This window comes from Urocampus carinirostris, chromosome 18, assembly GCF_059441175.1.
Source record: "Urocampus carinirostris isolate Australia breed hairy pipefish chromosome 18, RoL_Ucar_1.0, whole genome shotgun sequence".
Classification (NCBI taxonomy): Eukaryota; Metazoa; Chordata; class Actinopteri; order Syngnathiformes; family Syngnathidae; genus Urocampus; species Urocampus carinirostris.
In genome coordinates this window covers 7,835,487-7,852,025 of record NC_142366.1, presented here as the reverse complement: position 1 = coordinate 7,852,025, position 16,539 = coordinate 7,835,487, and the positions used below count along the sequence as shown (strand labels likewise).

The 16,539-nt window shown below is 40.9% G+C and overlaps 1 protein-coding gene across 2 annotated transcripts in view; it reads left to right on the top strand.

The window, feature by feature from the left end:
* Nucleotides 1-16,539, top strand: part of LOC148348261 (cadherin-10-like) — a 48,325-nt gene that overhangs the window by 15,180 nt on the left and 16,606 nt on the right. For both annotated transcript variants that reach the window (XM_088321920.1, XM_088321921.1), the window contains exon 3: nucleotides 12,065-12,359. In XM_088321920.1, coding sequence (XP_088178046.1) covers nucleotides 12,065-12,359 — 295 coding nt within the window. The remainder of the gene's footprint in view (nucleotides 1-12,064; nucleotides 12,360-16,539) is intronic.

The following is a 16,539-nucleotide window of genomic DNA, read 5'->3' as shown; positions in this document are numbered from 1 at the left end:
AGACAACTCACTCGCTCATTCACACTCAGGGACAATTAAGACCAGCCAATTAAACTGACATGCATGTTTTGGGAATCCAGGGAGAACATGCAAACTCCGCATAGGAAGGCTAATTTGATCCAATGACCCCAGAACCCTGCCACAAATGCACTAATGACCGAGCCATGCAATAACACACTTCTAAAGTAGCCCTATTGCTGTCAGGTTTCCAATGCATATAGTCAAATGTACTGTAATTAGCATTTTTTTTAACCCCCACTATACGGCAAATTCCCTTTGTTATCCTTACCTCAGAATGAGTCCATGTCGCATCCCGGGAGTACTGTTTTTCCAAAACATGGTATTTATCCTTTACAAGATTGTTTACATTCTGTTGGTGGATTTGAATTATTGACGGGCAGCTTTAAGCTAATTAAAGACTTGAAAGTTGGAAGGAAGAGCAACAACGAACAAGCTCATTAATCACTTGCATCCCATCGATTTTTCCTTTTTGGGAAATAAGACTTTGTCCGGAATAAAACCCTGAAAGGCAGCTCAGGTTCAATTCACGATTCATTCGGAAATATTGTAAATCCCTGTTTATTGCTGATAAAGAACCAGAACCACCCGTAATATGCGAAAATCCAAGAAAGAGATGCGCTGTTTATTTTTAGGTGGGCAGAACATGAGAAAAGAGCCGCCAGACATGACAAAGATGTGCTTTGCCAATTCATGCTCACACAAATATGCTTGAAGACAATTGATTACAGCTGCATGAGTTCAGTTCATTTTTAGGTGGGCACGACATCAAAAAATGAGACTCCAAGCCTGACAAAAGATCATGACTGAATGAGTAGTTTTTTTAAAGGCGGAAATAACAGCAAAAACAAGCTGCAAAGCCTAACAAAAGTGTGCAGTTCAGGCCCATGCTCACAGCAGTAATCGACGGAAGTAGTGGACTGTGTCTGTACAAGTGCAGTTCATTTTACTCGGTGAAGAAAACAGCAACAAAGAGCCATCAGGCCAGAAAAAGTGTGCTCCGCTGGACTCCGCTCACAGACTTATGCATTTGGGGATAATGGATCACAACTGCACGATTGCAGGTAGTTAAAGCCAAAAATAATGGCAAAAAAGAAATGTTAAACCTGAAGTGTTCTATTCCGGCCCTAGCTCGCAGTGACACATGATTGCAGATAATAGCTCATGGCTGCACGAGTATAATTTATTTTGGTGGAAAATTATAGAGAATGAAAAAAATTTGGCAGGCCTGACAAAAGTGTGCTCTGCCGACCAACGCTTGCAGCAATATACAATCAGAGATACTGTATGAGTGCAGTTCATATTTTGGTGAACAAAGTGACAAAAAAGAGCCGCCACGCAAAAATGTGCTCTGCTGGCTCATGCTTGAAGCTCATGAGATCTGGGATAATGGATAACGGAATACTTTTCAACACGAGAATCAGTGACGCGGTGAAGTATGAAGTAGCGTAGGATTATAGTATGAGGAAGAAACACAGCTCCCGCGTTTCCTAAAAAAAATGATGATGAGCTCTGGGACGTAGCAGCTCCCGGCAGTTCAGAGAGCGAGCGCCTGTTGAGGCCGGCACAGTAAAGACAGGTGTGATGAGGAAGGGAACGCTACACTTATCAAGCGGGGCGAGGCAAATGCGGCCAAGGCCGACAGCCAATTTTCTCGGAGGAGCTCGCCTTTCATCAGGCGCCGGTAAACAAGTGCGGCGGGGGAGGTGCTCGCTCGGCGTTTCTGACAACTTCTTCTTTGCTATCGCGCCGCCAACACGCGCCCAAAGGAAAGAAAAAGAAGAAAGCGTATCAATCAGGCAGGCGGATGAAATGTGGCTGCTCGTGTTATGCGCCGGCAAAGTAAATGGCAAGAGCGAGGCAGGTTATCGTAAAATGCGGCGGCCGCCTTCATGTTCCCTGCCGTGCCGTGACAGCGCCGGATTCTTGTCCGATATCCTTCTTTAATGAGACGTCGGAGAAGAACGCGGGCCTGTAATGAGATGCTGTGGAAGGGGGGAATGACGCAAGTACTGCTAGTTCTGTCTTGAGGGTAGTCCCAGCCAAAGGGGGGCATGTTCAAAAAATATCGGATTTTTCAGACTATGAACCAAGAACATAACAAGACTGTTTTCAACCAAAGCACTAGCAGAATTATAACATTTTGAAAACTCTTTTCCCTAATAAAGGACAAGATTGGCTAAAATATGATAAAAATCACTATCTATCTGGGTGGGTGGGTCTATCCCTTAACCACTAGGATCGTAGGGGCACTATTTTCTGTGGTGTGTCTTGGGCAAGTCAAGTCAAAGTCAAGTCAAATTTATTTATATAGCCCTTAATCATAAAAAATGTCTCAAAGGACTGCACAGGATTACTTCCGAGCGCAGACTCCGTGCAGGAACATGGGGGAAATCAAATCAGAGGGATAAGAGGGTGCAAGTCCATGCACAGTACAGCATGTTGGCGCACATCCCTCTCCGGACAAATAGGCCAGTATCAAACTACCAAAGCCATACCCCCCCAGTGGGAGGTGGCCAAGAACACACTAACACACGGGGCGGGATTAGTTCGGGAGGTAGAGCACTCGTCTTGGGATCAAGATATCGCAGGTTCGATTCTCCGTGTTATATGTCGAAGTGTCCTTGGGCAAGACACGTCAAGTCAAGTCAAGTCATCTTTATTTGTATAGCCCTAAATCACGAAGAGTCTCAAAGGGCTTCACAGATTATTACACTATATTACACAGACTATTGTTCAGCCGACGAGAAGAGTAGGTTATTCATATGCTATCGAGTAGAAGTGAGTTTTAAGTTTAGATTTAAACATTTCCACTGAGGTTGCAGACCGAATCCCTAACGCCCCCAATATGCAGGTCGACAGCCTCGCATGGCTGCATGGTCGCCATTGGTGTGTGAGTGTGCGTGTGAATGGGTAAGTGTGAAGCACATTGTAAAGCGCTTTGGGATCATTGACTTGAAAAGCGCTATATAAATGCAGACCATTTACCATTTACTAACATTCACCGAAAAATAATCCCTCTTTGCTCTTCCCAACCTGACACCAAACATTAAACCCACACACAACAAGGGGTGGGTTTTTGTGCCAGGGACTGAGAGATACAATGGTTTACTCCCTCCCCATCACATGTATCGATATCAATCATTCTTAACTAGATAGATAGATAGATAGATATATACTTTATTCATCCCCGTAGGGAAATTCACACTTCCAGCAGTCTACCCCGTTGTTTATTAACAGATGAACATGATGCCCTAGGGGTGCTTGTAGCGAAGTGGATGACGTCACGCCAGTCCAAAAATTCGACATCCCTGCGGCAGATGGAAAACTTTTCTTTGTGAAAATCCAGGGATACACCACCTCGTGTTAGCAAGTCCGCCTCCTCTCCGATTCCCCCCGGCTTTCGTGTCTCTGTTTAGCGGCGTTGGAGCCGGATTGCTCCGGGTAGCTCCGGGTGGCTACACGTTAGCGTCCGGAATACTAAACGTGAGCCACGTTTCCGCAAAACACAGCAACTGCGCTCCCTGTGCGCTTAGATGTTTTCCACCAGCACTCGATGATCTTATTTGGTCGTGAGTTCGCATTTACCATGATTACGGATGGTACCGAAGACTTATAACGCCGCTAGCCGCTTCGCTAGCTCCGGCTGTTCCTCCACGATAGGCCCCTTCATCACGCCGGCACGAGAATTCTTCAGGGCAAGGAGTTGAAATTCCTTGAATACACGCATTTCTTGTGCATTAAAACCCATGTCCATAGGATAGAAGTAATCCATAGTGTAGTTGTCAAAACGGGAAGAAAAAACACCGAAGATAGGAGCAGACAATAAAACAATAGGGCAGCTGCTGGAAAAGGCAGCCGCTAGTGGCAGCGCCGCTTTGATCTATGAACTATCCTTTGCCATTCACATCGATCCCTGGCACACACTCTTGCATCCGTTAAATTTACCAAACTTATCCAGAGCATGTTTAACCCTACCCATCCACCCAAATTCAGGCCTTCCTCTCATTCTATTTCTCATCACTTCTGCACTACATACTATTTTAATCAAACGACCTTCATCCATTCGTTCTATAGGTCCAAACCATTTGAAAACCTTTTTTCATCAACCCTGTCAGCAAGGTCTCTCACCACAACAGTTTATCTCGTTACTTCCCCATTATTTAACATATCCAGTCATTCACCAAACGTTTACAACACAAACATCTCATTCCATTTAACCTATTATGCTCTTTTACTCTTAAACCCCACGCCTCTGAGTCATATATTGCTATTGGTACCTCCACACCCTCATACATTCCTTGCTTTGCAGCCTTTAGAAAATATCTACATTTGAACAATCCATTCAGCACACCCATTGCCTTGCACCCTTTACCCCCGTCATAAATCCTCAACACTTGCCACAATGCCTCCTGTTCTATCATGTCATATGCTTTCTCTAAATCCATAAATGCCCGATACACATCTGATCTTTTCACTACAAAGTTCTGATCTGAACATTCCCTTCCTCTTCTTAACCCAAACTGTTCCTCCCCAAGTACTCTTTCTGTCTTATCACTTATTTTTCCAATCAAAATCCTGCCATAAAGCTTTCCCACCACACTCAACAAACATATACCTGTTTAATTACTACACGGGAGCCTGTCACCTTTCCCTTTGTTCGATGGAACCACACATGCTCTATGCCAGACCTCTCATACCACTCCAACCACGAAACATATTCAACAACCTTAAATCGCTAGATACTGTATATATTTTCTCTTTTAAATACGTAAAACAAAACAAAAATATGAACAAAACAGCATCGGAAATACCCCGCTGCCTTAAAATAGTTCAGTCCATTTGATTCCAAGCACCGCTCTTGCCCTCCTTCCCGGTCCTCTTCCATTTGGATGGTGTCACTTGCGGCATAGCGGCAGAGTCTGTGGATGCTCAAGTGTATTACAGAAAGAAGATATTATACAGTGGTTATGTTGAACAACTATTTTACCTCCAAATACAACAACAGATATAACTCCATATTTTAGCTGAATTAAATCAAATGCAATTTGCATTCTACACTTTGAACCTAAAATTGCCACGCCCACGAGCCCCTACTTTTTATATACACACTCACACCTGGTGCTTGCTGCTTCATTCTCTGTTACTTTCTACAGGAATTGATCGGTATCACATCTTAAGATCGGGTTCTTTGGAGGAGAAAAACACGATCATAGCCGCTTGTTAACTATCCTCTGTTGGCATCTACAGGCATTTATTGGTATTGCAACAGAAAAATGGGTTAGTTAGGAAAAAATATTTATATTTGTTTGCTTGCCACGACTAGGGGATTCTACTTCATCTTTTGTTGCCATATAGAGAAAAGTACTGGAATTGCAACATAAAAAAAAGATTTGTTCATGGACAAAACATACTTGTAGCCGGTTGCTAGCCGCTACTAATCCCTGAACTTCTGAGCTGTTTAAATTTAGGCTTAAAACACACTTATACCTTAATTCAATATTCTATACTAACCATACCAGCTGCTGAACAATATTATACAGAAATAAAAGTGCCGATATTCAATAATACATCTAAAGCCTTGAGCGACCGTAAAATTAGCATTTGCTAATTTAGTGATTTGGTTGACTTATTCCTAGCCGACTTCTATTCATGACTAGTGCCTGAAGCTTGACCCCCCTCTGCTGCCATCTACGGGTATTGCAACAGAAAAATGGCTTTGTAAGTGGAGAAAAAAACATAATTACAGCAGCTTGCTAGCAGCTGGCAACGCCTGCCTCTTCATTCCCGGTTGCCATCTACAGGAATTTATTGATATTGCAATGGGTTAACTAGAGGAGAGAAACATTTATAGCTACTTGCTAGCTACTATTTGTGCCTTTTTCTTTATCTTGTGTTGTTATTTACAGGAATTTATTGGTATTGCAACAGAAAAATGGGTTTGTTACAGGAGAAAAACATGTTTATAGCCGCTTGCTAGCTGCTGCTACTAGCGCCTGGCACTTTCCCTAGCAGTGCTAGAAAAGGTAATAGCCACCCAATCCCGTTTGAAGTGACGGCTAATAAAGAAATACTTCTCAAGTCGGCAATCGCAATACAAACTTGATGCTAGCGGGTGGGGGGCGGTTAGGGGGCGCCGTGTAGCAAAATCCCATTAAGACGCTGGCACCTTCCATTGTGCCCCGCCAAATAAAACCTTCGCCTCAGAAGAATTACCACTATTTCATTTTCCATGTTTTTTTTCTATCCCACTTGGCACTTGAAAGAAAATAAAGAAAGCGGCCCACGGCGCCACCCGGCGAGGTCCGAGTTGTAATTATTGCGTTTCCATTCTGTCGGCGCTATCTACACACCGCAGCATGCGGCGACAAGCGGCGGACGAATACCGACAATTGGCCAACTGTTTGCTCTCTTTGCCGACCATTCTCTCCTGTTTGCGTGAAATTTTGTTCTTTTTGACGTACACCAATTCGCCACTGGCAGGCTCACGTTTGATTTACTCGAAGACATTCGTGTAAACATTCAAACATGTTTTTTTGGTCTTTTATGCAACTGAACCTGGCCTGTTTTTTCTCGTTACTTTGACATTTTCCATGGCCACTAGTGGTAGCTACACTCAGTAAATATCATATTATATAGACCAGGTATTTCAAAAATAGGTCCCACAGGCTGGATCCAAGCCGTCAAAAAGAGGAGCAAGTCTCTTTGGTCATTTCTATCAAAAACATTTTAAACAAATACTCTCTCCTGCCACTGCAGGGATGTGTTTAGTTTGTATAGAATGTTAAATTGGTTCAGGTGTAAAACCGTATTTGCTCAACTGTATGAATAAATTAGTTGACACGGTTATTTTTCAACCCATTAAATTAGTTAGCTTTGCCGACAATTTTTTAGTGTTTGTCTGAAGCCGTCAAGGATTGTTTTGTTTGTTGACGTACACCGATTGGCCACTGCCGTACTAGTGTTTATGTACTCTGCGATGCTTCATGTAAACTTTCAACGATGTTTATTTTCATACAACTGAACATGGCATCTTGTTTCTTCTTACTTTTACAATTTTCACGGCCACCAGTGGAGGCTACACTTAGTAAATATCATATTTTCTAGACCAGGTATGTCAAAAATACAAATTCCGGCTTGATTTATTATCTAATCCAGCCCATTATATACTTTCAAGTATGTCAAAAAGAGAAGCAAGTCTCTTAGGTCATTTCTATCACAATATTATGTTTTAAAAAAGGGTAAACCTAATAATTTCTCTGGCCACTAAAGGGCCGAGGTTAATTTGAATAGTGTGGTGAGTAGGTTCTGGTGTAAAACTTCATTCAATCAACTCTTAATATAAACCAGTTAACGTTTCTATCTTTAACCAAGCAAATTTGTTCACTTTTCAACAATTCTTAAGTGTTCGAGTAAGGCCATAAAGGTTTTTTTTTATGTTTTGACGTATGCCGATTAGCCACTACTGTGCTAATGTTTGCTATTTTTTTTCTTTTTTTCTCTTACAATCGAGCATTGCATTTCTCTTTCTCAATTTCTATTCCTTAGTTTGACCATTTTTACGACCACAAGAGGTGCCTGCGTTCAGTATTTTCTAGACGAGCTCTGTCAAGATTTAATCCATCCCACTTTACATTTCTGAGTATGCCAAGATGAGAAGCAAGTCTCTCGGCAATTGCTTTCCAAAGTTATGGTTTTATAAATAAACCCAAACCAAATACTCTCTCTGACTGATGAGGGCAGTGTTGAGTTTGTGTAGTGAGCTGAGTTTGTTGAAAGTATGAAATCTCATTCACTCAACTGTTAAAATAGGCTGGTTAACACATTTATTTATTTATTTAATTCAATTTGATTATGCAAGTAAGCCTGGCATCGTTTTTCTCAATTTCTTATCCTTGGTTCTACTACTTTAAAAGCCAACAGGGGGGTGGTAGATTCAGTATACCTAGTATTTTCCAAATGTTAAGCTTCTACTATTTTCCTGCATTTAAAGCATGGAATTTCGGGATTAAATTACTTTATTTTCGGATCCTTTCGATTTTTTTCCAGCAAAATTTCTCGCTATGCTGACAATTCGTCTGTGTTTGTGTGACGCCATCAAGGGTTTTTGATATGGTTTTAATCTACACCACTAAGATGTTAAAGAAATGATTTACATTCAAAGCATGTTTTTTGTGCAACTGAGCCCTGTTTTTTTTTTCTCAATTTCTAGTCCTTTGTTCGATGATTTTCATTTTCATAAGTTCCGGACGACCGTTCTTAAGTTGAATTTGTTCGAAAGTTGTTCAGTGCTATTTTTTGTATGCGTAAGGTTTATATAAGTACGTTTAAGACTTGAATAAGTAACCTGTATTGTTTTGGACTAAAAATTGAACAATTCAAAAAATAATATGCTCTATAAAAATAAATAAAGTGACCTTTAACTTACTTTTGGGAGATGCGCTTCAAGAGGTCCTCCTCCATGGTAAAAAGTGGCCCAAAAAAGGCATTCCGACCATTTTCTCAACCCCATCAAGCTTTCTCATTCCACTTTCGTTATAAAAGAAACTGCTCGCCTCTTTTTTAAACTTCACACCGACCAAATTGAATTTAAGCACGAGATATTAATAAAAAAAATAATATTAGGTGAAGATTGTGTTTTCTGGACTAGAAGCTGGAACTTTTTCTATATGATTTAATCCTTGTAGCTGTATAAGAACGTGATTTTTAGACACCACACTACTTTTTCTTACGTCAATAAAACAACTGGCTTATTTTTCTTCAAATTATCAGACAGGTATTTTAGCACAAAGTACAATGTAATGTTTTTGCCAGGTGAAATAACATGTTGTGGATGTGGTATAATGAGGCGAATTCCCCAAAGAGGACCCAAAAAAAGCCCATCCTATTCCACAGTGTAAACTAAAACCGGATGTACTATACATATATATTTGAGGTTTTGTTGTTGATGGTGGGGAAAATCTGCAAAGAGGAACTGAAAAACACATAGTTTTCTACACTGTGATGTAAAAATGTCACAAGATGGCGATGCCCTATTACGCGCACATATTTTTAAATATAAATGATTTTTTTGTTGATGTGGTATTGTGGGGAGGGGTCAAGCACATTATATTCCACTTTAGGTCTGAATATAAGATTTTTGAACTTATTCAGTCAGGGCTAATCACTCTACTGAGACAGCCCTCGTTAAGGTAACCAGCAATACCCTGGCAAGGGACTTCGGCGAATCATTGCGGCTGCTGATTGGCCTGAAAAATTCATTGGTCTCTCATGGTTCAGATCCTACTTCTCAGATGGGACATTGTTTAACATATGGTGACATGGCTATATGACCTCTGAGCCCTTTGTTGTTACTTGTGGAGTTCCGCAAGGCTCTTTACTTGGTCCCCTTCTTTTATGCATGTAAATCCTCCCGTTAGGTGATATTATTCACAAGTATAATATCAATTTTTAATGCTATGCAGATGACACTCAACTGAATCTTCCAACAGAGGAAGCTGCCCTACTAAATTGAAATTTGGAAGCCAGCCTCACTGAGACAAACATATGGACGTCACTTTGCATCTCAACATTGAAAAGACTGAAATGTTAATTATTGGTCCATCTAAATGCCATGACTTTTAAATATTGCTCTGAACATAGACACATGCAATATCACCTAGGGTGACTCAGTCAAAAATGTAAGTGTCACGTTTGACCCTAACCTATCCTTCCAGTTACACGTTAAGAATATAACTAGAACAGCTTTTTTTTCATCCTCGCAATATTTCAAAAATCGGCCATACGCTATCCCAGTCTGATGTTAAGATTCTATTTCATGTTTGTTGCCACACGTCTCGGTTACTTTAAAGTACTAGGCTCCGGTCTCCAAAGTTTAGAATCAAGAGCCTGCAGCTGGTACATAATGCTGCAGCAAGGCTTTTAACTAAGACAAGAAAATATGTCCACATTACCCCGATTTGAGCTAACCTGCATTGGCTCCCCCGTTTAAGATGTGATAATGAGGTTATTTTTGCCAATCAATCCATTGTCTGCACTGCTTATCCTCAGTTGGGTCACAGGGGGTGCTGGAGCGCACCCCCTCTATATTTGGGGCAAGGGACACACTGGACCTGTTGCCAGCCGGTCACAGTTGGTATTATAAGAATGGACTTGCCCCATCATAGCTTTCAGATTTTATTTCCTCCTGGGTTCCTGCTCTGAGCCTTCGCTTGGAAAATGATGGTCTACTGGTGATCTCAAAAGCCCAGAAGAGACCCGCAGGATCGAGAGCGTTCTCTATTTGGGCCTTACTGCTGTGAAATGCTCTGCACCCTGACATTCAATCTTCAACCTAAATGGAACTGTTTAAATTTAGGCTTAAAACACACGTATACAGTATTCAATAGCTTATAAATGACCTATATTTCATCTTGACTATATCTGTGCATTGCAATATCCATTTTCGCCTTGTCATCCTAGAAAAGGGGATTACCTCACGTGCTCAAGTTTTCTTTATTTTCGTAATGTTGAGGTTTTGAGTTAGTCCTTACCTTAATGTAGTTTGTAGATCAGGGGATGGTATTGTACTAGTCTGTAGTATGTAATAGTCTGTAGTCTGTACAGCCCTTTGAGACTTCTTACAAATAAACGCGACTTGACTTAAAGTGCAAACGTCATAAAGTGGAGACATTGTATCCCGTAGTTGTACTATACATATTCTGATAATCTGTTGTTGATACGGGATAGTGGGGGAAATGCTGTAAGTAGTGACCAACAAAAATATTTTATCACAGGCCGTAAAGTGAAATTTTCATAAGGTGGGGATGTCCTATTGCGGGGGTCTACCATACATTTATATTCAGAGGATTTGTTGTTGATGTTTTATAGTGGGAAACATGTCCTAGAGAGTGCCAAAAAAAAACTTGTATTCCAAACTTTGACATGGCAATGTCATGAGCAGGGTTGGGTAGGGTTACTTTAACTTGATTTCTTTCAATTACTTTTGCATTACTCCAATACTAAATATGCTAATAAAAACAAAAGAAATTAAATATGAATAAAATTACTAAATTTTGTGCAGGCTTGGGGAGTAACAGAATACATGGAACGCCAAAAATGAAGTTGGCAAGCTGTTTGGATTTATTTTCATTTTGTTTTTGTCGCATTTTATGTTAGTTTTGCCAGAGATCAAAGAGATCAAGGCCATGAGAGAAAGCTTACCACGTGTTGTGAGTCATAATTTTTTTCATATTTAGTTTCTTTTGTCTTTTGTTAGCATATTTGGTATTGCTGTAATCCAAAAGTAATCGAAAGTAATCAAGTTAAAGTAACCCTACCCAACCCTGGGTCATGAGGCGGTGTGGACGTATTCCTGGGGTCTACTGTATCCCCGTCTTAAGTCGCAGAGAAGCACAGAGAAGAAAGGCGCCCTCTTGAGTGACAAAACGAGTCACATTTGTGGCTGAAAGAAGAAAGGAAAGAAAATCTCTTTCTGTCTTTGATGGCACCTAATGTGCTCTTAAAGTGGCGGCGCTGGCAAATGGCCGCCACATCGATGAATGACTCGATGAATGTGTCGGAGTGCTCTTGAAATCAGCCCGACCCAATTTGCTTCAAAAGGTTCCGAGATCTTCTCAGCGGTGTCTCAATTTCCATTTACCTGGGGGCCGCCCGCCAAAATTTGGGGGCCTAGTAAGGGTTATCTTTTGGGTTGTTCATAAGATAAAAACATTACAGTGTTCTCAAATGTCTTTTTTTCCCACACACAATGAATATAATAATCAATCTCATTCTTTCTCTATTCCTTTCTCATTATCATCTCTCACTCCCTTGTTTGTCTTTGTCTGTCTCTGTCTTTCTCGTTCTTTGTCTTCGTCTGTCCCTATGGCTCTCTTTTTCTGTCATTAATTCTCTCTTCTTCTCACTTTTATTCTCTCTCTCTCAATTTACCTCTCTCTCTTTTGATTTCCAACCCTGCCTCACTAAATTAGCTCGGTGCGAAGAGTATAAGACCACTACTGGGATTACAATCTTCCTAAAATCCTTTTGGCGGTTGTCCTTTCAGCTCCACTCCAACATGGACAAAGACGACGGGACAGTGAAGTACGTGTTAACGGGTGAAGGCGCCGGAACTCTTTTCCTGATCGATGAGAAATCCGGCGACATTCATGCTACCAAGCGACTGGACCGCGAGGAAAAGGCCATGTACACGCTTCACGCCAAAGTTTTGGACCGGGTTAGCGAGCGCGAACTCGAACCCGACACCGAGTTCAACATTAAGATCCACGATATCAATGACAACGCACCCAAGTTCCAGCGGCAGCTATACTTCGCTAGTGTGCCGGAAATGGCTGACGTCGGTTAGTATGAGTGCCAATGGGCACGACATGAATGAAAGTACACCAAAAGTCCAAAACAACGATTGTCTTGGACTTATATGACATCAGTCTCGCTCTTACCATTTTGCAATTGATCTCCTGGAAGCTGTTCAATAAAAAATATATTAATTAAAAATAAAATGAATTAATTAATATGTTATATAACACAAACAATAAAATACATATAATAAAAAGTATTAAAATTATTAAAAAATATTCTAAAAAAAGAAAAAAAAAGGAAAAAAGTATACATAAATACTTGCAGATAATGGATGGACATATATATATATATATATATATATATATATATATATATATATATATATCCATTATCTGCACCTCTTATCCTCAATAGGGTCGCAGGTGTGCTGGAGCCCATTGCAGCTATCTTCGGGCAGTGGGCAGGGGACACCTTGAACTGGTTTCCAGCCAGTCATAGGGCACACAGAGACATACAACACACTAGATCAATTGCACCTAGGGACAATTTGACCGGCCAATTAACCTGACATACATATTTTTGGAATGTGGGAGGATACCGTAGTCCCCGGAGGAAACCCACGCAAGCACGGGGAGAACATGCAAACTCCACACAGGAAGGTTCGATCTCATGACCTCAAAACTGTGCTGCGGACGCGCTAACCACTGTGCCGCCGTGCTGCCCTGGATTATATTGTAATATGGTAAATATATTAAAAAAAAATGTACAAAAATGTATTTTTATATATTAAACATATTAAAAAAAAGTTTAAAACTAAAAATAAATAACCCAAACTATATTTAAAATACATATTGTATTGAAAAATCAAATTTGTGTTTATTGTTTTTTAATCTAAAATTTAAAAAAACTATACATGAAATGCTGCATCATTGCAAAAGCTGCAATGTTCAAAACTTAGGAAATAGGTAGCGACATTTATTCTGCAAAATACAATACATTTTTAAAATGTACTTGCTTTAACTGTTACTATGGCTCCCTACATTAGTTCATTTTTTGTTGCGGTCCTTCTGTATTAGCAAATACTTTGCAAGTACAATTGAAAATAAATAATTGAAACAGGACCGTCCTACGCTCTTGCAAGCATCTTTTTAGCCATTTAGACAATGTAAATCACAAGCTTTCTAGTCAGGAACTCGCCCAAATTTTTTCAGAACGCATTTGTTATGACCTTTTGCTGTCTTTTTTTCCTCATATATTAAAATATTTTAGGTAAATTTATTGCAGTCATTTTCTGAAAGGACCATAAATATTTCAGGCAAATTAATATGCGATCATTCCTCAGATGTTATTTGTGTTTGGTCAACCTCATTAAACATTCCTAGCAGACTTCGTCATTTCGCATCCTTTTAATAACCGCCTGCTTTATGTTCCCATAGTCCCTCTTTCCAATTACGAATTTCCTCGCTTCTTCTATTCGTCCGTCAAAATAAAGCAAATGTAAGCGGCGTAAAAAAAAAAACATTCTCAATTACTCGGCCACAAATGAATACAATCACGCAATCAGAGGCTCCATCAAAAGCCAATTATGCTAGCGGCGAATAACAAAACGGCCTTCTGTAGCGCCGGGTGACGACGGATCGTGCTCGATGGAGGTTTGATAAAGCATCGGGGTCGATGGGCGCGCTCCATCAAGCGTGCAGAAGAGGCGGCTGTCGCTTTTGCCGCTAAGTGGGACAGATGTTTCGTTATCAAGCGCTGGGACCAGCCCGAAACTGTGCCAAGGACGGCGTTAGTTGTGCCGGCCTTAGAGTGGACTGGTTCTTCGCTGATCTGACATCAGGACGGTTCCACCCGAATGATAAGCTGCAACCGGAATCAAAAAATACATTTCCACTTGTGCAGTTTCAAGCAAAGATGTACGGATATATTCACCTTTTTCTAAAAACAAAATTACGACTGAACGACTTCGAGTACCGTACATACTCAAATACTCAAGAATAAGCCTAAATCACGTTTAAACGACCTCCTTAAACTGCTTTCAATCAGCCACATACTAAAGGAAAATCTGAATATGTATAAAGCGTATACCTTAACAATCATTATTCATTTATATAGTTAACGACTAATATACTAATAAAAAAAAAAAAAATACAACACTTACTGTACCTTCCAGCAGCATTTCAATTGCAGACAACTGACATTGTTTTGTACTGTAGTTTGCAATTGTTCCGTCCTTTGACTTATCACCATTTCCCACTTTTTCTTCCTCTTATTACTAACTTTCTTGGGAATCGTTTTTATGGACGCATAATGGAAAACAAAAAAAACAAAATCACAATAAAATGTGATGTGGTCCCTCTTGGAAGCACCGATTGATTAAACAGGAAGAAGACTTGGGTGGCCAATTTGATTACCAATTTGGATCACCTGTGCCCGCTCATTTGGTGCCAGCATCTGCAGGCTATCTGAGGCTCCCTGTCCCTTTTTAAACCCAGTCCTGTCACTCTCCGGTTGTCAGTCCGTCTGCGAAACTCTGTTGATACAAGGCAAGCCTTTTTGACCCTGACTCCCGCCTGTCCCGTTTTGCTTCCGTTTTTTCACCTGTCTGGTCCTGATCTCACCGTCTGTCTCCGGCTACGACCTGTTTTCTTTTTATTACGACCACGTCTGCTCTCCCTTCCCGGCTTACGACCCGTTCCTGATCCCCACCACGTCTGCTCTCCTGTCCCGGCTTACGACCCGTTTCCGACCCTGAACACAATCTGATTGCGAGAGCGTCTTGCTTACCGCGTCCAGCGAGCACCGGAGCCCTTCCTCTTTCTTTCAATAAAAACTTGTGGTAAACGTGACGCAATTGGGTCCTGATTCCATCCTGGTCGTGACAGGTCATCGAGAGCCGCATGTCCTTCATGTTTTGGAGGTTTCTCTGCTTCAACAACTCGCTTTTCATTTTTGTTGTACTTGGGCTCTTTCATTTCTTCAAAATAATTCTCTAAAAATGTTGTTATTACAACCACACCATTGGTAATGTTCAGCTATATCCTAGCAGTGGTCCACAGCATATCCCTGACAATATAATAATATTAATAATACGCCTAAATCCACTGCGTATTCCCTAGATCAATACAGATCTAGGTGACATAAGAAAGGAAATTCGATATTATCTTATCCTCACACTCTTTTTGCTCAAGGTATCACGTTGTACAACATTGATTTGGCTGAAGTCTTTTATATAATGCTCCATTATAACAGTGTACAACGTGGCACCTAGAGTAAACATAGTGTGAAGAGATAAAATCTAATGACTCATCTACATTTCTAGTGGTCCAGGGCAGTTGTTGGCAATTCAAAATATTGAAAGAGCCACACTGGACAAAAAGTAAAGATGTTTGGCGCTACAAAAAAATAAATAAACCTTATGAGGAAGGCCACACAAACTGTAAATATACTGTATATACGTTGAAAATGTATATACACACTACATTCATTGGAAAACATTTTGAATGATTGTGTCATGTATGTCATTCTACAGAAACCATATAATTTCCCATTATTGTCATGAACCAGAACAGGATCAGGACCCAAACGCGTGACGTTCTCACACAAGCCTTTTATTTTACGGGAAATGGGGAGTCATGCACGTTAGGCAGCAGTCTGCCGTGAAATGATAGGAAGCCAGAGGCCGACGAGATTGATACCAATTGCCCGAGTAGATATCGGACAGATGGGGACGATACCGGACAGGACGCACGGACAGGATTGATAATGAAACAGGATATCGAAAATAAACAGGACAAACTAGACGGGAACAAAAACTGGAGAGAATAATACACAGGACAAAACTAGATGGGAACCAAACTGGAAACCGATATTAAACAGGACAAGAATAAACTGGAACAATACCGGACAGGGAATACCAACAGAAGACAGGACTGAGTCAAAACCCTCGTCTTGCGGGGCAGAGGTTCGTTGACGGACTGACAAAGGAAGAAAGAGAGCACTGATCTTAAATAGACGGAAAGCCAATCTGTCAATGGGGCCGCAGCTGGCGCCACATGGGCGGGGCCAACTGGGCGCCATGGCAACCGTGACAATTATAAAACATTTTTTTTAAAGCCCCAGGGTGCAACCAAGGAGCGCCAAAAGCTCTCATTCATCTCCAGAACAGCTTGTTGCCGACCACCAGCCTAGTTATTTAGATTTGGCGCACTCACTGCCTTA